Source organism: Haliotis asinina, chromosome 3, assembly GCF_037392515.1.
Source record: "Haliotis asinina isolate JCU_RB_2024 chromosome 3, JCU_Hal_asi_v2, whole genome shotgun sequence".
NCBI lineage: Eukaryota > Metazoa > Mollusca > Gastropoda > Lepetellida > Haliotidae > Haliotis > Haliotis asinina.
The window spans coordinates 53,911,519-53,938,990 of NC_090282.1; the positions used below are offsets into that span (position 1 = coordinate 53,911,519).

At 39.3% G+C, this 27,472-nt stretch overlaps 1 protein-coding gene across 1 annotated transcript; it reads left to right on the forward strand.

The window, feature by feature from the left end:
* The first annotated feature begins 2,354 nt into the window (after positions 1 to 2,354).
* Positions 2,355 to 26,948, forward strand: LOC137278164 (uncharacterized). Its single transcript, XM_067810342.1, has 10 exons — positions 2,355 to 2,526; positions 3,248 to 3,299; positions 4,678 to 4,736; positions 11,339 to 11,421; positions 12,138 to 12,211; positions 15,743 to 15,813; positions 21,200 to 21,306; positions 21,723 to 21,787; positions 25,315 to 25,409; positions 26,106 to 26,948. Exons 1-10 carry the CDS (start codon positions 2,436 to 2,438, stop codon positions 26,276 to 26,278), a joined length of 870 nt encoding a protein of 289 aa, XP_067666443.1. The 5' UTR covers positions 2,355 to 2,435; the 3' UTR covers positions 26,279 to 26,948.
* The last annotated feature ends 524 nt before the right edge of the window (positions 26,949 to 27,472 follow it).

Sequence of the window (27,472 nt, forward strand, 5' to 3'; positions counted from 1 at the left end):
GGGGACGCAGGGGCTTTGATACTCCTAGATCAGTCACCAGCCTTTGACACAAAAGATCACAGAGTCCTGCTGTGGGTCCTCAAAACAAGATATGGAATCTCGGAGGAAGGACAGTAGATTGTGTCCCATCTCCATAACAAATGTCATTATGTGACCATCAGGAACAAGACATCAGAGACCGTTACCGTATACCACCAGGAACAATTTAAGACATCAGAGAGCGCACCAAACACCGTGCCAAAAGGGTCAGTGTTGGGTCCACCGTTATTTGTTCTGTACACTGGTCCAGTCGCTGACATAATCTCAGTTCACAGTCTGCAGCAGCATTCATTTGCAGACGTTGATCAGCTCATCAAGGCAATTTCTTGCTAAAATCCCACTGACGGTCTAGCTGGAATTTCTGATTGTACAAGACACATCAAATCTTGGATGACAAATCATGTTGTAACTGTATATGACACCAACACCGAAGCTGATCCGATTGGATCCAAACCACTGCTGTCGAAAATCTTTGCCAAATCAGTAACAATAGCTGATCCTGTCGTCCCTATCTGTTCCACTGCAAAATATCTTGGTATTATCCTCGACGCCCACTTTTCGATGGAAGCTCAAGTCTCTCAGATCTGCAAACCCTGCCACTTTCACCCTCGGTACATCAGTACCATCCGTCCCGTCTCAGTGGATGCTACCCATGCCTTGGTCAGAGCCCTCCTAACCTCAAGATTGGATTATTGTAACAGCGTATTGTTTGGCATTCCTCAGAAACTCTGCGACAGACTCCAGAAAATCCAAAACACGCTGCCATACCAAGCCAGTACGAAGGAGGCTCACTGGTTGTCCATCAAAGCCAAGTTGATCCTTGCACTCCCAACATTCCGTTCTCGTCCCCTTCTATTCTCTGTAAATTACATCATTGGAAGAACAGTAAGATGTCCCGAGGTTTGTCAAATACTCTTTGAATATTTCGTATTGTGTATTCAAAAATGTGATAGGGGACGGAAGTTTTGGGGATCACTCAAGTCTCCTCTCTTGGGGAGAGGTATTGTGCGACATTTGCAGAACCACGGAGGAACATTTCAACAAATGGAACATAAACACATGATGCACGTGCAATATTGTTATAAACGATATTCTGTTTATAGGAGTTTGTAATGATTAGTTGGATTTCTTCTCATTTATTAAGGCTCATTCTGCAATATGACCAATATTTTTTGGAAGCCCGTAACAAATATAGATAGACTATATAGTTCAAATAATATGAGGCATTCTTTTATTTCAAGAAAAAAAGTAAAAAGGAATGTCACAAACCAACGCCCAAAAGAAACTGCAAGGAAAGAAATTGTTTACATTATACATTCAAAGAACATTTTCAAAATTCAACTGTAATTACCTACCACATTCTTGAAATTTCTTAAGTAGATTTCAACTGTCAATCTTCCACTGTGGTTTACACACCCTCGCTAACTTACAAACAATGAAAAAGTCCTGTAATTGGAGACTAAAGTTATCAATCCTAGCATAGTTTACAGCATATTTACCCTTGGTCTACTGTGTGACACTCGTGAACTACAGCTGTGAGAACATTCGATCTGTTGAATGTACTGGTCAGCAAATCATCTCCGTGTGAAGTTGAACACAATACATCAGGTGGGCACAAGACGACTTCAAACAGTTCAGATTCTATGTCTCTAAAGTCTCACATCACTACAACAAACACATGACAATTCATATTTCACCTTCATATATAAAATGTATTACATATTTTCCATTACATTGTGAAAAATCTTTACACTTCATTATTGTTTTCAATGAGTTTATAATTATTTTCTTCAAAGATTAGAAAATATGTCAACATTTGACAAATTAAAGCCAGTTTAAGATATTATACCAAATATTAAAACTGTCTGAAGTGTGGCCAACAACAGTGATCTATTCAGAACTTATAGATGAATCTGTGACTGTTGAACATGGTCCTGAAAACGCCAACTGCTTAGGGTTTTTTTTCGACGTGCGAAGCATGAGCTTTTCATGTACAGAAAACCTGTTTGATCTGTTTTATATGAATGGTTTTTCACCATAGATATTTAAGCATTGTATATTCTTGTGCACGCACGTTTGTTTACGTGAAAGGCTTCAAGGCCCCCAGCTACGATCACGTGATATGCAAATTACACGGAATGACCCCCCTCCCTTTCACAAAGTTCCTCGTGTACCCTTGTTTCGAATTTCGATCTTTTGTTTACAAAGGTTTCGCTACCCTACGTGCTATCGTCGAAGGCCTGCACATATATAGCAATCTGTGTTTTGCTAAGTCATTGCTGGGCCGGTTCGATCAACAAATGCATGAGTCGTCCGGTCACATGATATGCAAATTTTAGGGTTAGGCAGCACTAGCTGCTGTGCTAAGTCATACGTGCGTAAGTGTACGTTAAAAGATGGCAAAACAATCTCCTTCCTGTTTCCCAAGTAGTGATGTTGTATTTCTTGACCGCGGTAATGGAACATCTGTACTTGTGCACTTGCATGGTAAGCATCCATTTACTGTAAACGTCTGAAAAACGTGCAGTGACACGCACAATGACACAAGAAACTGGACGTCACTGTCCAGATGTGACCAGTGGGAGGTCAGTGCACCAGTTCCAAATTAAAGGCAACACACGTAAAAGGCTCTACCGTGTTGATTTTAAACAGAACCTGAGATTCGTTTGTCTCACAGGAGCCTTTGCTCACTGCCTTTTTGAGTTCTTGAACTCAGAAAAACGAATGAGGTCACTGTCACTTTTTTAAAAATAGATAAATAAATTGCTGAAGTCGATCAAAGTAGAATTGTGCATGTTCTTTGTGGTAGATGTGATCTAACAGTAACACTATGTACTAAAATGTCACAAATCAGTTGAATTAAAGGATCAATCACCAACAAGAAGGGCACATGTATTTATGTCATTTTCTGTAATGTGGGACACACCAGTGTATTTTTCCTCTTCCATCAAGTAAGAACTATACTCTGTATGCCCTCACATTACAGAAGTTAACATTCTTTCATTTTCACCCATTATGAGTATCAGATGTAAATGCCATTCACAGACTCCATTCCAACCAGTAACTACAAGTAACTACTGAAGCTGTAGTTGACATGAGTCTCTCTGCCACTCACACCACTGGTTTGATGTACTGACTGTTTTATGGTGGTACAGTTTGTTCACATACACTGTGTAAGACATGACTGCTACTATTCTGTTTTGTGCAGGAGCCACCATTTTGTCCTGGAAGTGCCATGGACAGGAAGTCTTGTTTTTGAGGTAAGTCCCAGTAAAGTTGCAGATGACAAGTCCTGGGCCCCGTTCATCAACACAACTGTAGCGTTACGACTGTCACAAGTCTGTGTTAGAGTATGGGAGTTTCGATCATCGTAGCGCTATGATTGCTCTGAGGAATGGGACCCTACTCTGCAACATGATAATTCCACTCCTGTACTGTTGTTTGGAACGCATTTACTATCAGGTGTATTGACCAGCTCAAAAGAATGATGCTGGACAAATATAGTTAGGGACATATGTAAATTTTGAAATTATGAATAATGATTTATTTATTCACTGACACACAGATGAAATACTAATCATAAAAATACTGATATCCTTAATTTATTTCATCAAGTATATTACCAGAGATGGCATTTTTCTACAGAATCACAGATTTCTGCCAATTTTTTCCAAACTAATCAGTTTTGTAAATATCAGAACCTCCATTCGACGACATAATATTACGTTTTTAGCAGAAAACCGATTTTCCTGTTGCCACCCCTGTATTACAGAGACATTGCATTATGCTGGGTGTTCAGGCTCTGCTTCTGAATTGTTTTCAGAATGGTCAATAGCGATAATGTTTACTGTAGCTTTTGTTTATCATTACTTATCACTTATCCCCAACCCAAAGTAATCAGGGGAATGCTAGCAGACTAAGGTAGAATATATATGTGTGTGAGTCCAGGGCAGCCACACCTCAAAAACCTCTGTCCAGCACTTATAGATGAAATGAAATTTCATGAAATGACTGGAGTATATTGATTGTCGTTACACAAAATAACACAAACTTTCACAAAATCAGTGAAGATTTTAGTCATTTCATAAAATGACTGATTTCACAGTCTGACTTTAACAGAATTATTATTATTGTCAGTCAACATGCACAAGCAATGCTTGAGATGGATATTAAATATAGTGAGAAATTTTAGATTATAAACGTTTTACCACTGCTAGGAAGTATAACCAGGGTATTTGAAATTATAAACGGAATACAAATTTTATCAAAAAGGGTGTAAAAGTTTCTTCCAGATATTCAGAACCTGGAGTAAAAATCATCTAAGGACCATTGTGTCAATGAGTGTATTATTTTGAAAATAAGTGGACGTGAATGAGACAACAGACTAATCATTGAATACCAACCTCCAGCTGCATCATCCCCTCTTATTGAAGAGTTACCTCCCTTAGACCATATGAGTGACTCGAACTACAGGGTTGCTGGGCATGTATGAATATTGGCCTTGCACCCAGACTGTTTTAACATATTGTACCCAGTACATGAACTGCACATTGAACGTACTTTATTTGTCAGTTAATTGTATATATATCAATAAAGATGTTTATGTATATTAAATAACATGTGATTGTTTTCCACCAGTGAGAAAGCAGTGTTTGACAACAAAAAGGCCATCAGAGGTGGAATACCAGTAGTTTTCCGTAAGTATTCGTTTCTAAACATGTTACAGTGTAAAGTTCTAAACATGTTATTGTGTAAAGTAGACATTTATGTAATAGTGACTGCATGATGTTAAGAGTTTGAGTTTTATTATTGTAAAAGACCCGTGGGGGTCTGGGGTAGAATAGGCCTTCAGCAACCCATGCTTGCCATAATAGGGGACTCTGCTTGTCGTAGGATCAGGTGGTCAGACTCGCTGACTTGGTTTGACACGTCATTGGTTCTAAATTATGCAGATCGATGTTCATGTTGTTGATCACTGGATTGTCTGGTCCAGACTTGATTATTTACAGACCTCTGCCATATAGCTGGGATATTGCTGAGTGTGACATAAAACTGTACTCAGTCACTATTATAATAAAAGGTCTTATGTATTTAGAGGTTTTCAGTATTTCATTAATATGCATGACTCATTTTATGGTTTATTTATCTGGAATATTGTTGACTGACAGTGAAAAAAGTTAGCTGTTTACATGTAACTATTTCTTACCATTGGCATTACAAAATAAAAGACAAACTAAACAGCACAAAAAGTTCAGTCTCTAGGACAAAGTACCACTGTGGGAAGTCCAAGACATGGATGAGGTTTTGTTTGTGCTGGTGTGTTTCAGCACTCTTGTTTTTCGCTGGTTTTTTTGACAATGTTTCATATCACTCAAACTCGACAAATACTGAGTCAGTAGCTTCACTAAGTTCTAACATGTCGTTTGAAGTGCCCATTAAGCACACAAAAATTCGCCTTGACCTTAGAGTATAAATCACCACACATTGTTTTAATTTGTTACAGTTAGTAACTTGCAATGACAAAAGGTGTAAGAAATCCCCTCAGAACCAGGAAAATATGACACAGACAAATCTAAAATATTCAGTACTGTGTATTGAGCAAACGAAAGCAAAATACAAAGATTCACAGTAGAGGTTTAATGGCAATGCAACTGAGTCAGATCTAAAGTAATGGGTGACAAATATAATATCAACTCACCAACGTCTTGGTTTGAGAGTGAGAAACACAGCAAGAGGTCAGTATTGGATGTAGTTCATTGTTGACAATCAAACGACAAGGTAGATAGATGTAGGCCGAACTCCAGTAAATCACGTGTCATCAACACAATAACCAGCCTTATGTGTATATATACAGGCGAAACCTGTTTATCTGGACGTTTTGGTTTCACACCATGTGTTCATGAACATTTATTCATGGAATTCATTAATAGTAAAAACAGTAAATCATGATATATAACATATGAATGCACCGCCAATACTTTCAGTACGCTGACATTACGTATGCACATTATACATTTACACCTTACATCACATTTCCTATGAAGCGTATCATTTCTGGATAAAGTCTGTCACAGTCGTTTGTTTTCTTGGTTGGATTTCTTCCAGTTTTTTAACTAAGTCCATCACCAGATTCACTGTTGATTTGTCTCCACTGCACTCGTAGAATGTGAGCAAATTCTTAGTGTTTTCAATAGCTTGAGATACTGTCGGAGCAACAACTGTTTCTGTTTCATCATCGTCAGACTGGTCGTCTGTCAACTGTACTTTGGTGATGATTTCTTCATCGGTCAGCTGTTGACTGGTTTCCATGACTGTGTCTTCATCCACATATTGTTCAACAGTTGGAATGTCATCGCCATCACTATGGGGTAACCGCGCAATCAAATCCCACAGCTCAGCAAGGGGGATTTCATCTTCGTCTTCATCATTAGTAACAATTGGTGACTGAATTATATCTGTGTGTTTAAAACAATTGCTAATACTCTTTGCACTGACATCATCCCAGGCTGACGTCACAAACCGGATTGCTAACCTTAAAGTTAGCGTCTGTGGTTGTTCACTCTTGGCACAGATGATATAATGTTTCACCTAAGACTTCTTGTAGAGGGCTTTAAAGTTCCTGGGCCCACTTGCACAAAACGATCTTAGAGCTGCAATTATTGTAAATCCTTAAGATCGCGATCTTAGGCTTCGGCTACAATGCACTTGCACAAAGCGATTGTAGGCTAAGATCATTGTAAGTTACAATCAAAACTTACAATTGGTTCCGATCATTGTAGTCAGTAGCAAAATGGCGTTCAAGTTGGTGTCAGTTTCACGCAAATAATTAGCTTTACGTTTGGGGATGGCTTTTATATTGCATAAAACTGTATGGTTCGCCTCGACACTTCAACAACACGGAGAATGCAACATCGATTTAACATCTGAAATACCGTTATTCGAGGTAGTGAACAACATCATTATCAAGTCGATATCATAGAGTACAATTCTCACCCGATTCAGTGCTGGAAAAATTATGAACACCATACCTTTTTGATAAACAAGGAAAGGATAGTAACGAACGATGTCTGCATGCGACTAGCAGTGGCCATGACCTTTTCAAAAACTCAAGGGCAGATAATCTTGGTTTTTACGCAAGATGGGAGTGGTTTCCCTTTGCGTATTATACTGTTGCTGTAAAATCTGCCATGCTCAAATACAATGTATGTTATATTGTGACAGCGCAGATCTCCACATATATTTCTTTTCGATCATAGACGTGTCAATAATCTACAGTTGGTTAACGTACAAATTTATGTTTCTTTCTGACGTGAGAATTGAGTTTTAATCTATGCATTATAAATATAATACAAGTATTCTTCAAACAGGAAAATACACTTGCTGAGGCATGTGAAATTTGCATAAAAGGGTTTTTTAACAAAAAGAAAAAATAATTATCAACAAAATAGCATAAAGTAATTAATATACTGTGGATGAGCATTTAACAACACATACAACACACACGAAATAATAACGTTTTCATATTTCCCTGTCATGAATTTTCCACAACACTCCCACAGTCATGTCACACTTTCATATCTTTACAAATCTAATAATGCATGCGGGATATATTTGGGATTTTACTCCTAATAACACCTACGACATGCCAAACTGTGTTCAACTGACAGCCACTGACACACCATGGTACATTTAGGTGTTATATCATAAGAAAATTTATTCATGTGCTATCTTTTAATTTCATGATTATTAGATCAATAACTCAAGACCCAATTTGTTAACGTATTTGTTTGTATTTCAATACTTGCATAAAACGTGATAGGTCTGTGGTGGCAGTATCACATGTTTAGTTCATGAAAAATTAGAATGTAGAAAAATTAGAGAATAACCCCTGAGGTACGAGTGATTATACATGTTACCTTCCACATTATCGCTTCCTTCTTCAACGTTATCATTTCCTTCAAAGATTTGTGGGTTGGGTTTTTTTTTTCTTTTTTTTTTTTTTTTTTATGAAAAATCTGCAAGGTGCGATTAAGGAAGGGATGTCATTTGCATGCAGGAAATGCTACATGCTATGCGCACTTGAAGACAACTGTAGACAGGAGTCGAGTTTAAGAAATTTCAACCTCCAACGTTGAAGAGTTCAATCTTAGTTAAAATTGCGATCTTAAATCCATGCTGTCTTAAGATAGTGTTTGTGCAAGTGGATTAGAGCAATTGTACGGTGATTGTAAAGTTGATTGTAGGAGCCTAAGATTGATTGTAACTAAGATTGCTCTGTGCAAGCAGGCCCTGATGATCCCAGCATCGATCCATAGGCTGTATGTGGGCGGTGGTGTTGGGTGGTAGGTAGTACACCCTGACATTGGTTAGTCGAACATCCTTGTTATTGTGGCTGGCAGCATTGTCTAACAGTAGGACGACAATACGGCCTTTAAGACGCATGGTCCTGTCAAAATATCTCAGCCAGTCAGTGAACAATTCACTGGTCATCCATGCTTTGGTGTTGTGGCGATAACGGACATAGACTTCGGGACTGAAATCTCGGCCAAAGCACCTTGGTCGCCTTGCCTTGCCAATAACAAATGCTTTCATTTTCATTGAGCCACTGGCATTGGGACAGAGTGCTACTGTGATACGCTCTTTTGACCTTTTGATGCCTGAGCAAGCCTTTGAAGCGAGAGTGCAAATGGGGCCTAAATTATAAAATAAACCTGTCTCATCCAAATTGAAAATATCATCAGGCTTGTAATTCCTCAGCACTGATTTCAACTCTTCTCTCCCTTTTGAAATTGCTGTTTTATCTGAACTAGCTGCTTCGCCCTGATAGTTTTTCTTGGAGAGAGAGAAACGAGATTTGAAACGTGACAGACAACCACATGAATAGGAAAAATCAAAAAAGCCAAGTTGTGTGCCAAAAAATTCCGCTTTCTGAACAGTCATTGAATCATTTACTGCTGCATTTTTGCTATTCAAGTCATTAATCCAAAGAATTAGGGCTTCTTCCAAATTTTGGTGTTTGCATTTCTGGCACGAGAAATAGAGGCCGAATCTTCTGATAGTCCTAACCATTTATCTTTAGACTTTAAGATGTCCCCGATAGTAGAATTACCAATGGCATGTCCAAATGATTTCTCAAAATGTTTGCTGATGTGGTATAAACTGGCTGAAGGATGGTTTTCTTTAAATTTGGAAATTCACGCTTCTCGGCTGCATACAAACAGTGACATTTGCGTGTGGCAGGCTGACTCGCCATTATGCATAAAATGCCTGTCTACAGAAATGTGACAGGATGTTATATACAGTACAATATGTTTTCGTAACTGATAAGATGTTCTAACACCTGCCACAACTGAAATGACATGTCTCCCTAGTGTTTTGATGGGTAAGTAACGAATTCACATCAAAACACCTGCCGACAGATTAACAGGCGTCCCTAATGTTTTGATGGCTAATTACTAGTATTCAGTTCACATCAAATGCCTCCCAAGAGATTAACAGTGAATACGCTTAGTCATGTGGTAAAGAGTACTGACATGCGCACAGATACACAATGTACTTCCTTCCGGATAAGTGGATCATTTTCAAATGGAAATATACGAGAATCGGTTGAAAATTTGTCGTCCAGGTCGGGCTAAGCGACAGTCTAGGTAGGTAAACTTATCCTCAGTACTTTTCGTTACACTCCACCACTGAGTCTAACAGAACCTTATGGGAGGTCGCATCAGGTAACCTTTGAGATTGACCAAGCAGAACACAGCTTACCAAATCACGAAAGTGTACATTCGCACTTCCCTTATGAACTTTTCATCACGAAATGGTTCGTACCCAAATGATTCCGAATGCTGTTTAGCATACAATCGCTCCCGGATGATGCACACGGGTTACGTACAGCCATGACACCGGTGAGTAAACAGTCGCTGAAAATAGTGTTTTTGACAATATTCAAGGATCTTATCTTGCGGAAATATTAGCTAATGGTAACCATGTCATCAGAAACCCCGAAGCGCATATACTGCAGGTCAAATAGCTGTGTTATATGCTGATTTGTGTTTGTGGAGAGGTCTGTGTGGGTGAATATTTTGAAAGTCCCTCTGATCCCTAAATAGTAGCTGTTGTCTGATTAGTTAAATCTATTTAACCGTCTTCGATTTGATTGAACTGTCATTGGTTGCTCATAGGTTACCTGACGCGACCTTCTACTAGGTTTTGTTAGACTCAGTGGTGGAGTGTAACGAAATACACTGAGACAAAGTTTACTTAGACAGGGCTAAGTGAGTACAATTACTGAAGGTAAGTTTCGTTTCACCTAAAATTCATCCGGAAGGTGGGGTTTCCGGATATGTGGGGTCCGGGTAAGCGGGGTTCGACTGTATATATATATATACAGTCACTGATTCTTGCCCATTCAAGCTCAATTCGACCATCACCATTAACTTTGAAATATCTCGACCAGCCTGGTGTTTACCTCAGTCAAAACATTCTCAAAGGGAGGTAACTCTAGAGATCTACCTTAAAGGCCTGCCACTAAAACACTTATGGCACTGAACATTTATGATACGAAATGTGATCCATAATAACTATCGCTCAGAACTCTAAACATTGTGACTCAGTAATAATTGTCACTAAATCAATAATACAATTTACAGAAAATACACTTTCATAACACTATCAAATTTTTCGGAGTTCCCATACTTTTTGTTTGTAGTATATTTAAAAAGTCAAATTCACAAATATTTTTCCAGGAAATCAGTATCAGTTTGAGCACATTTTACCATTTTCTGTACGTTTGATTTTGTGTGATTTCTAAACATTAAAATTTTGATGTGAACAAACTAGCTTTCATCCAGGTAAGTAATTTCAAAACGTTTAACATTCTTCTAAATTATGCAAATCCTATGTAGTACCCACCTCAGTTATGACATAATATTCATAGACAGGAAGTCAGGGTCTGTACAGTTAAACTTGCTCTGTCCTGAACATGTCATATCTCATCATATATTTAATGCAGTCTGTTAAAACTTGTAACCAACCAGGAAACAGCAACAGCATGCCTAGACATCAGTCATTCAAAGCTGCATGAATGTTCATGTATATGATTCACACAACAGTAATTAATAATTGACAGTTTACAAGTAGTAACCAAGGCCCTTGCTGCTAGGGACAGAACACCTGTTACCTCAGGTATTGTTTCCTATAATGTTGTTTCCTCTATTGTTGTTATTTCTAGTGTTGCAAGCTCTTGTGTTGTTACTTCTAGTGTTGTAATTGATAAAAGTACTAATAAACTGTTCTTTTGTAGCCAATTTTGGCCCCTGGGATCTTGGCCCACAGCATGGCTTTGCAAGGACAAAGAGATGGAAGTTAGAAGTACCACCTAGAAAGGTTTGCTTCCCACTTGCATGTAGTTGTTGTTTAGAGGGGTTACATGTTGCTCACCTGAATTAATGTTACATGAGATGTAACCTGTTTGTTTTTGGCATCATGACCCTCAGTTCTCTCCCTCTCTCTCACACACACACTCACTCACTCACACACACACACTCTCTCTCTCTCTCTCTCTCTCTCTCTCTCTCTCTCTCTCCCTCACACACACTCACTCACTCATTCAGCAACCTTGATGGAAAGAGCCTCACTTACATACTACCAAGTAACTATCAAAAGTTAAGACTCACTGAAAGCAGTCACTATATGTTGTGTATGTGGTTACATTGAGGTTGAAATTCTCCACTAACTTGAGGACATGAACTGTGAGCCTTATGCAGATTGATTGCGCGTAGATCAGTACAACATGGACTACATACAGGGTTTTAGAACGGCCCAGATTTTAGTCGGAGTTTAGTACTTTACACACAAACACAAGCTTCTTCCTTAACTTTACACACAAACACTGGCTTCCTCAACTTTACACACAAACAGTGGGTTCCTTAACTTTACACACAAACACAGGCTTCTTCCTCAACTTTACACACAAACACAGGCTTCTTCCTTAACTTTACACACAAACACTGGCTTCCTTAACTTTACACTCAAACACAGGCTTCCTTTACTTAAGGCTTTACAAATGTTGATGTATTAAGTATTCAAGGTGTTGCTTGCAGGATAGTTCTGGCAATGTTGTAGCAGAGTTCATTCTTGAAGACAATGAGGCCACTCGAGCTGTGTGGGACTTCAGGTGAGATTTACATACCTGTTGTCATTCACACAGTGTGAAGTTCTACAACTTTGTTTATGCTTTTCTCAGTCATAGTGTCAGTGGATCAGTTCAAGAAACTTTGCATTACATGGTGTTTATGCAGGGCAATCTGTTCTGGGCATGATGTAGCTAAGATGGATATTCAAAGGTAAGTCTGGTAAGTTGTTAAAGTCCATTTGTTTTGCAATGAATTATAACCAAGATATGAATATGTAGCAGAGAGAGAGAGAGCACATACAAGAATTGATGTGTATGTAGCAGAGAGAGGCAGCAACTGTAAAAGAGAAATCGATTCTGTCAAATGATACATTGTCGCCTCAAGCTCGGGATCAGTGACCTAAACGCAGATAGAGTAAATAGACATATCTGTGATAACGCCCAATGCAGTTGCGGCTACCATAACGAAGATGTCCTTCATTACTTATTTTGCTGTAAAAAATACGAATTAATCAGGCGTCAAATGTATTTCTATAACAACGGTTTTTCCCTACACGCAGTTTTGAATGGAAGCCAATCAGAAAGTGGCCACACAAATCAGAAAATTCTAGAATCATTACATAACTTTATTACTCTGAGTAAAAGATTTGATAAATTTGAATAAGGCATCGTAAATTGAAATCTAAGTTAAAACGAAGCTTAACAGCTGTCAGTCATTATGGTCATTATGGTCTTGATGGTGTTTATTATTACAGTTGCATGCAATTCAGCATTGTTCCAGCTGTTGTGTATATAACTGTTATAATGTATTGGAGCGGTATTTAAATAAACTGTTGCTTGTTTACCAATCCAAATTCATTTTTCTGAATAAAAATATGTTTAAACCAAAAGAGAATTGATGTATAAGTAGCAGAGAGAGGCAGCACCTGCAAAAGAGAATTGATGTATAAGTAGCAGAGAGAGGCAGCAACTGTAAAAGAGAATTGATGTATATGTAGCAGAGAGAGGCAGCAACTGTTAAAGAGAATTGATGTATATGTAGCAGAGAGAGGCAGCACCTGTAAAAGAGAACTGATGTATATGTAGCAGAGAGAGGCAGCACCTGCAAAAGAGAATTGATGTATAAGTAGCAGAGAGAGGCAGCAACTGTTAAAGAGAATTGATGTATATGTAGCAGAGAGAGGCAGCACCTGTAAATGAGAATTGATGTATAAGTAGCAGAGAGAGGCAGGAACTGTAAAAGAGAATTGATGTATAAGTAGCAGAGAGAGGCAGCACCTGTAAAAGAGAACTGATGTATATGTAGCAGAGAGAGGCAGCATCTGTAAAAGAGAATTGATGTATAAGTAGCAGAGAGAGGCAGGAACTGTAAAAGAAAATTGATTTATGTGTAGCAGAGAGAGGCAGCACCTGTAAAAGAGAATTGATGTATAAGTAGCAGAGAGAGGCAGCACCTGTAAATGAGAATTGATGTATAAGTAGCAGAGAGAGACCGCACTTTTAAGAATTGATGTATATGTAGCGGCCTTTACTATGCAGTATTTGACTGGCCCACGAGTACTGTATATTATTTTCTCATGAACAGAGACTGTATGAGCAATGTGCACTATTTGATGCAGTAAACACCCCTTGTGGGGGAGTGAAATGGTGTATGCTACAGTGGTGAAGACCAATTGATAAGGAAAAGGAACAGAGGATGTGATATCAGGAGTTTATTCCATTGTTCGACAGTTGAGAGTCATACAGGTGCGAAAGAAAAGAGAGAAAAATTTATTTTACACTGACTCAACTGATCTTATCTCCTTGAATAACTGAGCTCTGATAGGGGACATGCAGTGACTATTATGAACATCATATCTCATATGAGGATGCTTATATGGACTCATAATTTCATTCCTGTTAGTTTGATACATGGAAGTGAGTGAGTGAGTGAGTTTAGTTTAAGGCCAAGTTGGGAAGGGTCAATGCATCAGAGTAGCTAAAGTCTTATTGATTCACTTTCCTTGGGGAATAGCAATTTCTGAGAATTGTCTTGCTTTGATGAAATCTTATGGCTCCACCTAGTTATCGAGTGACTTCACACAATTAAGTGGATGTACATGCATAATATAGATGGTCAGTTTGTCAACAGAGGGACATGCATAATATCTGAAATGGTTTGATTAAGATCTGGTGGCAACCAGTCTGAAATATTAGTTAGATAATGTCAGTGTTTGGTTGATGGATGGCTTAATGTTAGTTAAATAAGTCAATTCATGATTAGAAGAATTGAAGTATCAAGAGGGACTAATGAAAATAACGTTATACAGATGGGATATGAGTCTTTTTTTGTGATGTAGGACATTATTTCATGCGGAGGAGCCAAAATTGTCATAAGTTCTTGTTTGTTAGTTGTTCAGTGAGTGGTGCACAGATTCTGAGCCCCACTGTTGATATGAGTCGTTTTCTCTGTATGATGAGAAAATGGCTCATATTAACTTGTAGCACTAGGGATTGTACAAGAACCCAACAAGTTCTTCCAGGAAATTTGTGAACTAACGTTAGGTGTAACTCATTAGAGCTAGGTAATATCTGAGGACCTTTGTGTGTGAAAATTCATTCCAAAAATAAACATGACTTGAACACCATACTGAACTTATCTCCATCTTAGCTACATCATCCCCCTGAATAAGACTAGAAAGACAGATTGTCTAGGGACGAGGATATAACTCCCAGACACCCTCAGGTAACAGAATTCTCACATGAAATGTCTTCAGATATTACCTAGTTTTCCTGGTCTACACATAACACAGACGCACAACCTCCTTGTTGATTCCTGGTACAACTGCCACTGCTGTGAGTTCATCTGAGCCATTCTGTCAACATAGAGATAGAACCTCTCAAGTAAACGCTGGGGCCCAGAATCATGCACCGCTCACAGGACAGCTGACAAAATACTACTCACGACAATTTTGGCAGCTCCCCCTGAAATAATGACTCATATCCCAGCTGAACCATAAATTACTTTCATTTGAATGAATGATTACCTATGACTGGGACTAAACTTAATCAGTGCTATCAAATTCTGCATTATAGATTCACTTCGTTAATGAGCTTTTGTCATTTGTGAAGCATTTAACCAAATAATACTTCTGACTGGAGGTGCCAGAAGATACTAAATTGAATCATTTTTGTATCTTATTAATTGAAACAGTTTTATATCAAATTATGTGTGTCCCTTTTCTGATTTGTAATGTCTTAATTATCATTAATTTCCTAAAGAGTACATAAGTACCTGATCCAATCTTTCGACATGTTCCACTTACCTCCCTCATTAGATTTGTTACATGCATGGTTTGGCTTGGCATGGTTTGGCTACCCTGGTCAGTGCACTTTCCAGTACAATGACACTTTTTAACTTAACTTCAAGTTTTCCTTACCTATTTACCAGATCTATTGCAAGTTTTCAGTTCTAAATATCCTGGTTTTATTACTCAAAAACAATGACATTTTGAAAGGACACATAAGAAATCAAATCTTCTTTTAGTGTATTCACCTAGTGTAAACTTAGTGTATAATGATGATCTGTTTCAGGTTCAGGCTTGTCTACACTGTCCAGGTGATGGACAAGACCCTCACTTTAAATGTGACTGTCAACAATGTGGGTTAGTATACTGCAATACCTGTGTCCTGGCAGTAAACAGTATGGGTGATTATACCACTTCAACCATCTGGCAGTAAACAGTATGGATGAGTATACCACTCCACTTGTCTCCTGGCAGTAAACGGTATGGTTGGGTATACCACTCCACCTGTTTCCTGGCAGTAAACAGTATGGGTGAGTATATAGCTCCACTTGTCTCCTGGCAGGAAACAGTATGGTTGATTACACCGCTCTATCTGTGTCCTGGCAGTAAACAGTATGGTTGGGTATACCACTCCACCTGTGTCCTGGCAGTAAACAGTATGGTTGATTATACCATTCCACCTGTGTCCTGGCTGTAAACAATATGGTTGAGTATACCACGCCACCTGTATCCTTTCAGTAAATAATATGGGTGAGTATTCCACAACACCTTTGTCTTGTATAAGACATTTTGAATGGATTGTTATGTTTTGAATATGTCATGAGCTGGGAATACAGTCATATGTGAGTTATTAATTGACAAAGTTGTACACCTTGCATTTCGTGTATTTGTTCAACAAGGTTTAGGATTTCTTTCAAGAGCACTCTCTTCAGGAACCTTATAAGCATCAGGACAGTGGTGAAATAGTCCTTTTCACTGTCCTGGAATACATATTATATTAATTCCAGTGCCAAGCCGTTTATTATTTTCCCAAGGATTGTGTATACTTGGCAACAACTCATCAACATTGGCCAAGCAAGCTTATGCTTTGAAAGGCCAGCCTGTCAAAACACTCTTGGTGATTTTACATCTTGTGCACTTATCCTTCAATAAGAAGACGAGGAGAGATTTTATGGGAAAGACAATCCGGGATTGTAAGGCCAGACTAAGGAAGAGCATAGGATAGCTATTCTGCAAAAGTAGGCTTGGACCATATTCAAAAAGTGGTCACAGTGTTAACAGATCCAATCTTATAACAATACATCCAAAGGCAGTTTCCCAATCTGTACCTATTGCTGTATTTAGTGCGCCAGGAACAAAACAAACAACATTGCTGACTTTCTCTTGGATGAGAATGTTGACATGCTGTTTATAAGTGAAACCTGGTTTCATCCAACTGGTGATGATGCCCTTGTGTCTAGTATTATGCCAGATGGATTTGTTGCAAACATGTTCCTCGTGATGGTAGAGATGGAGGTGAAGCAGTGATTTACAAGCGTGGTATGTGAGTCAGTCTCATAAGGCAGATACTGTATTCATATCTTTTGAACATATTGATATAACATTATCATTTTCTAACAGTACAACCAGGATTATGTGCATGTACTGTCCACCTCCTTCCTCCAAAACAAACTTACATTCTATGAATTCCATGAGGATTTGTCTGAGCTTTTCTCAACACATAATAACAATACTGTATGTACATGTATTGGTGATTTCAATATTCATTTGATGAGGTCAACAAAGCTGATGTCCGTAAGTCAAGACACTCCTTTCCTCTCAAGACATGCACCACCATGTATCCAGAGCAACATATCAGTAAGGACACATTCTAGACTTGATTGTGAGGTCTAATCTCTATCATATTCAGTCAGTTGTTGTTGAAGACAAGCCCCTGTCAGATCACTTCATAGTGTTCACAATGCTCAAGATGCAGAGACCTGAACTCCACAGGACCATAAGCACATCCAGGAATGTGAAAGCCATTGACCATGAGAATTTCTCAAGTGACTTGTCACCAGTGATCAAAATAACGGACTGCCCATGGCCGGTAAATTTTGAGTCGGGCTGCCTGGAAATTCTCTCCACCAGCCCGATTGTCTTGCTGAAACTTTTAAGGTTGACCTACTTTCAGTTCGCTCTCAGGACGACCATTCCAATTTAATTGTCATGTCATATTTTGAGTGAAGAAAGATGAATGAAAGCTACGAGCATATTCCATAATTCCAACATGGACACCTCTTCAGCCAGTGAAGATAGCAAAACTGTGTGGCTTAGTAAGCTAAGCTACATGGTTCAATAAGAACCAATCAAATAGTGGGTTACTTAAAGGTGGGCAGGCTACTTTCAAGATGGGCAGGCAACATTTATGGGCCACCAGCCCGGCTGTCAGGTTGAGTTGAAAAATTATTTCAATCACTGCTTGTCACACCTGTTGTTTCAATGTGATGGTACAGGTGGTGTATCTGAAATGACTCGTCATTATAATGATGTGCTCAGTTCCGTGTTGGAGAAACATGCTTCATTAAAAATTTGAAGTTTTACTCACTAGCAAGGCTGTTCTGGGTACTGTGAAGCCATTGGTGTCACCAAGTGTGAGCGATGCTGCGTTGAAAGCGATGGAGACAGTTGGGACTAGGGGTAGATCGCCTGATCTGCAAGTCCTGTTGGAACAAAATCTCAAAGATTATTGAGGACTGTAAAACAAACATTTTATGGCAAAAAGTCTCTGTTGTCCAAGATGAGACACAACAGTCATCAGAGTTTGTTGAAACATTCAGGAACTTTTTCAAGGATACGGTTCTAAACATAAGAAAACACCATGATTCCAATGTACCTCAGACTCCTGATTCTGATACGATGGTGCCTGATGGCCCTCCTCTCCAGGCCTTTAAACCATTTGCCCAAATTGATGCTTTGGCTATTATCAGGTCTTCAGCTAAGACCACATGTGAATCTGAATCAATGCCAACACATATGCACTTTGATTCCTCTGATAACATGCATAATCAACAAAACATTAACAACAGGCACATTTCCAGAATCTCTGAAAAATGGTATAATTAAACCATTCATCAATAACAAAGCCACAGACAGTTCAGTCTTAAAAAGCTATAGATGGAATTGGGTGGTCAGGCTTGGTTCCGAATTGAGCAGCGTGATGCTCATGCTGTTGATCACTGGACTGTCTGGCCCAGACTCGATTATTTACAGACTGCTGCCATATAACTGGAATATTGCCGAGTGCAGCGTAAAGCTAAACTGACCCTCTTTTGTAAAGTCATAGAATGAGCATTATCTAAGAGATGAATGGATCACATTATATCCAACAATATCCTTGACCCATTCCAGTCAGCATACAGACCATTTCACTCAACTGAGACCAATATCCTATGTTTAGTGAATGATCTCAGAATGATCCTGGACAGTGGTAGTATGGCGGCAGTAGTCCTACTCAACCCTAGTGCTGCGTTAGACACAGTTGACCACACGTGTCTCTTACACACATTGGAATGCAAAGTTGCCAAAGGACTAGCACTCAGCTGGTTCTCCTCATATTTGGACCCACAAACACAGGTTGTAAAAGTTCCGAATCATAATCTGACAAAGTAGAGTTAACATGTGGCGTGCCCAAGGGCTCTCTTCTGGGTGGTATTCTCTTCTTGCTATATGTAAACTCTCTTTCCATGGTTTATCAACTCTCATGACTGTGGGCACTATGCCAATGACAATGACAATGAGGTAACCAGGATTCTTAATCTGCAATCTTCAGTCAGTGATCTACAGATCAAAGACAGTTGTGTTTCCAACATAAAGATCTGGATGAACACAAGGAAACTCCAAGTGAAAGACAACAAAACAGAGTTACTCATCCTTGAAAGTCCCAAACAACTGCAGAATACCCCACATCTCCCATTAAACCTTCAGCTGTCACTAGGGATCTTGGAGTATATCTTGATGCCAGTTTGTCTTTGAATCACAAGTCCACCATCCTTGTAGAAACTGTTACTATAATCTGCGAACCATCAGATCCATTAGAAGTCTCATCAGAACAGAATGTGCTCATACTTTGGTTCAATCCATTATACTCTCTCAACATGACTATTGCAACAGTGTCCACTTTGGCATCAGTTCATCTCAACTTCACAAAGTTCAAAACCTACTGAACTCATCTGCTCACATTGTCTGCCTCTAGTCCAAGAAAGATCATATCACACCTTCACTGATGTCTCTTCACTGATTACCTTCCGGATTTACTTCAAAATTTTATGCATCACTTTCAAAGCTCTTCATGGACAAACATATGAATACCTCTCCATTCTTCAGTGTCAGTACATCCCACCCCGACCATTACCATCCCAGAATCGCCTGCTACTTGTCATTCCTGAAGTACGACTCTCATCCTGTGGGAAAAGATCACTCCAACAAGCAGCTGCCAGTCTCAGGAACAACTTGCCCACTCTCATCAAGAATGTTGAATCTCTGGACTCATTTAGATCATCTCTAAAATCCCACAGCAAGTGATGTATGTAAGGATTATAGCTACAGTCAAAGTTTGGAAACGAGAGCTGTTTCTTGTAATTACAAGCATCTTGGGCCTGCAGTAATAAACATACACTGGTCCCATACATGCATATTTGCAAACCAAGTTTTCAAGAAAGTGTCGCATTAGAAATACTCATTTCATTGCTTAACATTGCACCGCTTGAAAACAGAAATGTTTTAATACATGTCTATGAAAACAGGGAATAATATGTTGATTGTGACAAACTGTCTCTGTCGTTGACAAAACTCAGTGTATGATGCCTGTGTGTTTGCTAATGACAATATGCAATACACATCTTCAGTCATTGGCCACATGCATTTTGAACTTATCAGGCTATACACCATAAACAGAATACATTGATTTATGGCTCTTGCACCTGGGTTCTGTCACATTATGTAACTACACTGAGAGACAGGCGTGATACCTTTACACATGACATGTTATTATGTCTGTGGGTTGCAAACAAACTGCACCCATTTACTCAGATGACTGGATCAGACGGAAACTGTTGCAAACTCAGATCGTCAGTTGCAAGTTCTGCTTGGCCAAACAACGGTTTTCAACCTAACAGTAGTTCACCAAATCAGTATTGGTTGGTTGGATTGAACCATGTATTCACTAAACCCAACATCGCTATATTCATTATTTATGGATTACAACTTCTTCTGTTCTATATGATAGAACATTTCAGTATGGATTCTTATAAAGTTATCACTCTTGCTTGACAACAGTATATGAATCCATACTGAAACATCGCATCATATACAATAAAAGAAGTTGTTATTCGCTCAAAAAACTTACTTTCTTATTACTCGCCATACTTCTGAAATGCCAATCAAACAGATCATCTCTATATACACACAATAAGCCTTCTGCAAAATGAACCAGCTAAAGACAAGTCTTTGTTACACTTGATTGCACACCCACCTGCTCTGACGGGTTCAGTCTCTGGGATGCTTCATTTCCAGGGAAGGAAACCCAAGTACAATGTATTCGCGATTGTATGCTTATGATTTTGGTTCTTTGCTTTTTCACAAGCAACAATGTATATTACATGTCACGAATAAATGATAATTGTGTTTGATGTTTTGGTTGTATGGGACCTTTAAGCATGTGAAGATGGGGTGAGATACTGATGGCCCTGTATTCCTGTTTCAGACAGCAAAGACTTTGACTTCACCTGTCTCCTACACACATACTTCCGGATCCCTGACATCTCTAAAACAGCAGTCATTGGTCTGCAGAACACCAAATATGTAGACAAGGTCAGTTGTACAGAACACCATGTATCTTGACAAGGTCGGTTCTATAGAACACCATGTATATAGACAAGGCCGGTTGTACAGAACACCATGTATATAGACAAGGTCGGTTGTACAGAACACTGTATATCTTGACGAGGTCAGTTCTACACAACACCATGTATCTTGACGAGGTCGGTTCAACAAAACACCATGTATATAGACAAGGCCAGTTGTACAGAACACCATGTGTATAGACAAGGCCTGTTGTACAGAACACCATGTATGAAGACAAGGCCGGTTGTACAGAACACCAACTTTGTAGACAAGGTCAGCTGCTCATAACAAGCTTCTAGTAATAACTCTGTCCAGTGCTAGCCTTACATATACTCTAAGCTTGCTTGATTTACAGAAACTGTGATATGTTGTGTACATTACAGGTGAAGGATGGGGAGAAAGCGACAGAGACTAGAGAGGAGATCAGGATTGATGAGAACTATGACAGGTACATATTTGATCATCCCAAGTCTAACTGTTGAAATGTCAAGAGTCAGTTGTACGTTTCCTTCAAGTGCAAGTTTATGACACATGAATGTTGACATGGTGATGTAAGTTCATGACACATGAATGTTGGGGTGGTGATGTAAGTTCATGACAGATGAATGTTGGGGTGGTGATGTAAGTTCATGACAGATGAATGTTGGGGTGGTGATGTAAGTTCATGACAGATGAATGTTGGGGTGGTGATGTAAGTTCATGACAGATGAATGTTGGGGTGGTGATGTAAGTTCATGACACAAAAATGTTTGCATGGTGGTGTAAGTTCATGACACATGAATGTTGGGGTGGTGATGTAAGTTCATGACACATGAATGTTGGGGTGGTGATGTAAGTTCATGACACATGAATGTTGGGGTGGTGATGTAAGTTCATGACACATGAATGTTGGGGTGGTGATGTAAGTTCATGACACATGAATGTTGGGGTGGTGATGTAAGTTCATGACAGATGAATGTTGGCATGGTGATGTAAGTTCATGACACATGAATGTTGGGGTGGTGATGTAAGTTCATGACACATGAATGTTGGGGTGGTGATGTAAGTTCATGACAGATGAATGTTGGGGTGGTGATGTAAGTTCAACACAGATGAATGTTGGGGTGGTGATGTAAGTTCATGACAGATGAATGTTGGGGTGGTGATGTAAGTTCATGACAGATGAATGTTGGGGTGGTGATGTAAGTTCATGACAGATGAATGTTGGGGTGGTGATGTAAGTTCATGACAGATGAATGTTGGGGTGGTGATGTAAGTTCATGACAGATGAATGTTGGGGTGGTGATGTAAGTTCATGACACATGAATGTTGGGGTGGTGATGTAAGTTCATGACAAATGAATGTTGGGGTGGTGATGTAAGTTCATGACAGATGAATGTTGGGGTGGTGATGTAAGTTCATGACAGATGAATGTTGGGGTGGTGATGTAAGTTCATGACAGATGAATGTTGGGGTGGTGATGTAAGTTCATGACAGATGAATGTTGGGGTGGTGATGTAAGTTCATGACACAAAAATGTTTGCATGGTGGTGTAAGTTCATGACACAAAAATGTTTGCATGGTGGTGTAAGTTCATGACACATGAATGTTGGATGGTGGTGTAAGTTCATGCCATATGAATGTTGGCATGGTGGTGTAAGTTCATGACACGTGAATGTTGGGGTGGTGATGTAAGTTCATGACACATGAATGTTGGGGTGGTGATGTAAGTTCATGACACATGAATGTTGGGGTGGTGATGTAAGTTCATGACAGATGAATGTTGGGGTGGTGATGTAAGTTCATGACACATGAATGTTGGGGTGGTGATGTAAGTTCATGACACATGAATGTTGGGGTGGTGATGTAAGTTCATGACAGATGAATGTTGGCATGGTGGTGTAAGTTCATGACAGATGAATGTTGGGGTGGTGATGTAAGTTCATGACAGATGAATGTTGGCATGGTGATGTAAGTTCATGACACAAAAACGTTTGCATGGTGGTGTAAGTTCATGACACAAAAATGTTTGCATGGTGGTGTAAGTTCATGACACATGAATGTTGGGGTGGTGGTGTAAGTTCATGACACATGAATGTTGGATGGTGGTGTAAGTTCATGCCATATGAATGTTGGGATGGTGGTGTAAGTTCATGACACATGAATGTTGGATGGTGGTGTAAGTTCATGACAGATGAATGTTGGGGTGGTGATGTAAGTTCATGACAGATGAATGTTGGGGTGGTGATGTAAGTTCATGACAGATGAATGTTGGGGTGGTGATGTAAGTTCATGACAGATGAATGTTGGCATGGTGATGTAAGTTCATGACAGATGAATGTTGGGGTGGTGATGTAAGTTCATGACACAAAAATGTTTGCATGGTGGTGTAAGTTCATGACACAAAAATGTTTGCATGGTGGTGTAAGTTCATGACACATGAATGTTGGGGTGGTGGTGTAAGTTCATGACACATGAATGTTGGATGGTGGTGTAAGTTCATGCCATATGAATGTTGGCATGGTGGTGTAAGTTCATGACACATGAATGTTGGGGTGGTGATGTAAGTTCATGACACATGAATGTTGGGGTGGTGATGTAAGTTCATGACAGATGAATGTTGGGGTGGTGATGTAAGTTCATGACAGATGAATGTTGGGGTGGTGATGTAAGTTCATGACAGATGAATGTTGGGGTGGTGATGTAAGTTCATGACAGATGAATGTTGGCATGGTGATGTAAGTTCATGACACAAAAATGTTTGCATGGTGGTGTAAGTTCATGACACATGAATGTTGGGGTGGTGGTGTAAGTTCATGACACATGAATGTTGGATGGTGGTGTAAGTTCATGCCATATGAATGTTGGGATGGTGGTGTAAGTTCATGACACATGAATGTTGGATGGTGGTGTAAGTTCATGACAGATGAATGTTGGGGTGGTGATGTAAGTTCATGACAGATGAATGTTGGGGTGGTGATGTAAGTTCATGACAGATGAATGTTGGGGTGGTGATGTAAGTTCATGACAGATGAATGTTGGCATGGTGATGTAAGTTCATGACAGATGAATGTTGGGGTGGTGATGTAAGTTCATGACACAAAAATGTTTGCATGGTGGTGTAAGTTCATGACACAAAAATGTTTGCATGGTGGTGTAAGTTCATGACACATGAATGTTGGGGTGGTGGTGTAAGTTCATGACACATGAATGTTGGATGGTGGTGTAAGTTCATGCCATATGAATGTTGGCATGGTGGTGTAAGTTCATGACACATGAATGTTGGGGTGGTGATGTAAGTTCATGACACATGAATGTTGGGGTGGTGATGTAAGTTCATGACAGATGAATGTTGGGGTGGTGATGTAAGTTCATGACAGATGAATGTTGGGGTGGTGATGTAAGTTCATGACAGATGAATGTTGGGGTGGTGATGTAAGTTCATGACAGATGAATGTTGGCATGGTGATGTAAGTTCATGACACAAAAATGTTTGCATGGTGGTGTAAGTTCATGACACATGAATGTTGGGGTGGTGGTGTAAGTTCATGACACATGAATGTTGGATGGTGGTGTAAGTTCATGCCATATGAATGTTGGGATGGTGGTGTAAGTTCATGTCATATGAATGTTGGGATGGATACTCCTTCTGGAATAGTAGTTGGCAAAGTAGCAGATGGACCTCACAGTATCATCATGCAGACATTTGACTTCCTTGACACAGGTAGGTTATGTTCTACCACATAGACAATTGACTTCCTGACACAGGTAGGCTACACTCTGCAACATCCTGATGAATGTTGGTGGTGTAAGTTCATGAGAATGGAATGTTTGGATGGTGGTGTAAGTTCATGACTGTTGAATGTTTGCATGGCAGTGTAACTTTATGATTGATGAATGTTGGGATGGTGAATGTTGGTATAGCAGTGTAAATTCATGACAGATGAGTGTTGGAATGACCAGTGTTTGATAATGATGTTTGTTGTGTCTTCACAGAGTGTATATGGATACTCCTTCTGAAATAGTAGTTGGCAAGGTGGCAGATGGATCTCACAGTATCATCATGCAGACATTTGACTTCCCTGACACAGGTAGGTTACACTCTGCCACATAGACAATTGACTTCGCCGACACAAGTAGGTTACACTCTACCACATAGATATTTGACCTCCCGGAGACAGGTAGGTTACAATGTACCACTCAGAAATTTGACTTCCCTGACACATGTAGGTTCCTCACTACTACTCAGACATTTGACTTCCCTGACACATGTAGGTTCCTCTCTACCACTCAGAAATTTGACTTCCCTGACACAGGTAGGTTACACTCTGCCACATAGACATTTGACACCCCCGACACAGGTAGGTTATACTCTACCACTAAGACATTTGACTTCCCAGAAACAAGTAGGTTACACTCTACCACACAAACATTTGACTTCCCTGACACAGGTAGGTTACACTCTACCACATAGATATTTGACTTCTCTGACACCGATAAGTTACACTCTAACACACAGACATGCTGCCATCTGACAGATACTCGTTATTAGTTCTACTACCATATTTACCTCCAGGTAGGTCAAAGTGACCGGATGAATGTAGTGGTAATCATGAAAGAATAACATATTACATTATTTAATCTTCAGTTACATTGTCATAACGGCTCTGGGTATTTTGGTGGGTACCCAGGTCCAACTCATTACTCATCCGTCCCAGTTACCCATCACAGCCCTATAAGCTAAAGATGAGGCATTTGGTAATGAAAGCATCTCTTCTCATGTTTAGTTGTGTGGAATCCCTGGGCAGACAAGGCGAAGGGGATGTCAGACTTTGGAGATGATGAGTACATCAACATGGTGTGTGTGGAGGCGGGGTGTGTGACAAACCGTGTGCAGCTCAATGCAGGCCAAAAGTTTGAGTGCAGTCAAAAATTAACCTTTGTACCAGCAACCCAATAGCCCATTTTCAGGAATGAAATCTACTGTGTGAGGATAGATCTGTTATGTATCTACTTGTAACAAGGGTATCCAGTTTGAACAATGATATGTAATACAGTAAAAATATTTTTAATAAAATCTTCTGTGAATAAATGACTTACAGAGCTTTTTTGCTCCAATATGACCTGTTTCTGAGGATAGTCAAGATAGCACTTTTTTGCATTGACATATCATATTTACACACACTTCGGCATTGTTTTGGTAGTAAGGCCATATGTATTCTTTACCAGGGTGAAACACTTCTTGAACCAATATGTTATTTTTGTTTGGAGTTCATGATTTGCCTGTTGGTGACAGGTTTTACCAAATACGTATTTTAAAGTGGCAACTTGCTTCCTCAAGATGGTACATGATGTAATTGGCCACAGGATAGTGGGATATTGGTTGTTTGTTTTATGGCTGACACACTACACTGTTTCTCTCTACACAAGCCACTGCCTAAGCCCAAAGACATTCCTGATAACTGAGGGCACATATATGACATATTGTTTGAGAATTCTTTAAATGGTTTCCTCTCTGGGTGCTTGAGCAGCGTGTTATGTTTTCAAAGTGTATAATATTTTGATAGATATTTATGTCTTGTCTCGTGGGATGAATTTAGATGAAATAAAATAAACATTTGCTTTCTTCATCTCTTTTGTGTTTTCTGTTGTTAAAAGCAGCACTAGTCCATTCAGTAACTCTAATGTGTACACAAATATCTTTTGTAAGAAACAAATAATTCGAAAGATAAGTGATAAATATTGATGTCCATTGTCAGTTATAACACTCTATTGTCAGTATATGTTTATTGTATAGCTGGGATATTGCTGAGTGAGGTGTTAACAGGGCTTTTGGTAGTTACCTGTAGGATGTCACCAGTTTCATGGTCCCGTCAGGTATAAGCTATAAGTGACTCCTAATGCCCATGGGCTTGGTTTCAGCACCTAGCTCATTTGCATATCTTATATCAAACCTACTTTCTTCTATGGCATTCACCTTCACTTTCATATACTTGGATGACATTGGTGTATAGTATGGCATTTGACAAACACTTAGAGCATCTGAAGGCAGTATTTGATTAGCTGAGGGAAGCTAATCTGAAGCTGAAGTGGTCCTTGACTAACTTTCTGTAATATTCACGCAAACCCAAAAAGCTTGTCAATTCACCAACAA

Bases quoted from the DNA above. Each gene is read 5' to 3' on its own strand.
- LOC137278164 (XM_067810342.1), top strand. From the start codon at position 2,436: ATGGCAAAACAATCTCCTTCCTGTTTCCCAAGTAGTGATGTTGTATTT. The intron at 3,300-4,677 runs GTAAGTCCCAGT...GTTTTCCACCAG, and splicing joins CAGGAAGTCTTGTTTTTGAG to TGAGAAAGCAGTGTTTGACA. The intron at 4,737-11,338 runs GTAAGTATTCGT...GTTCTTTTGTAG, and splicing joins TGGAATACCAGTAGTTTTCC to CCAATTTTGGCCCCTGGGAT.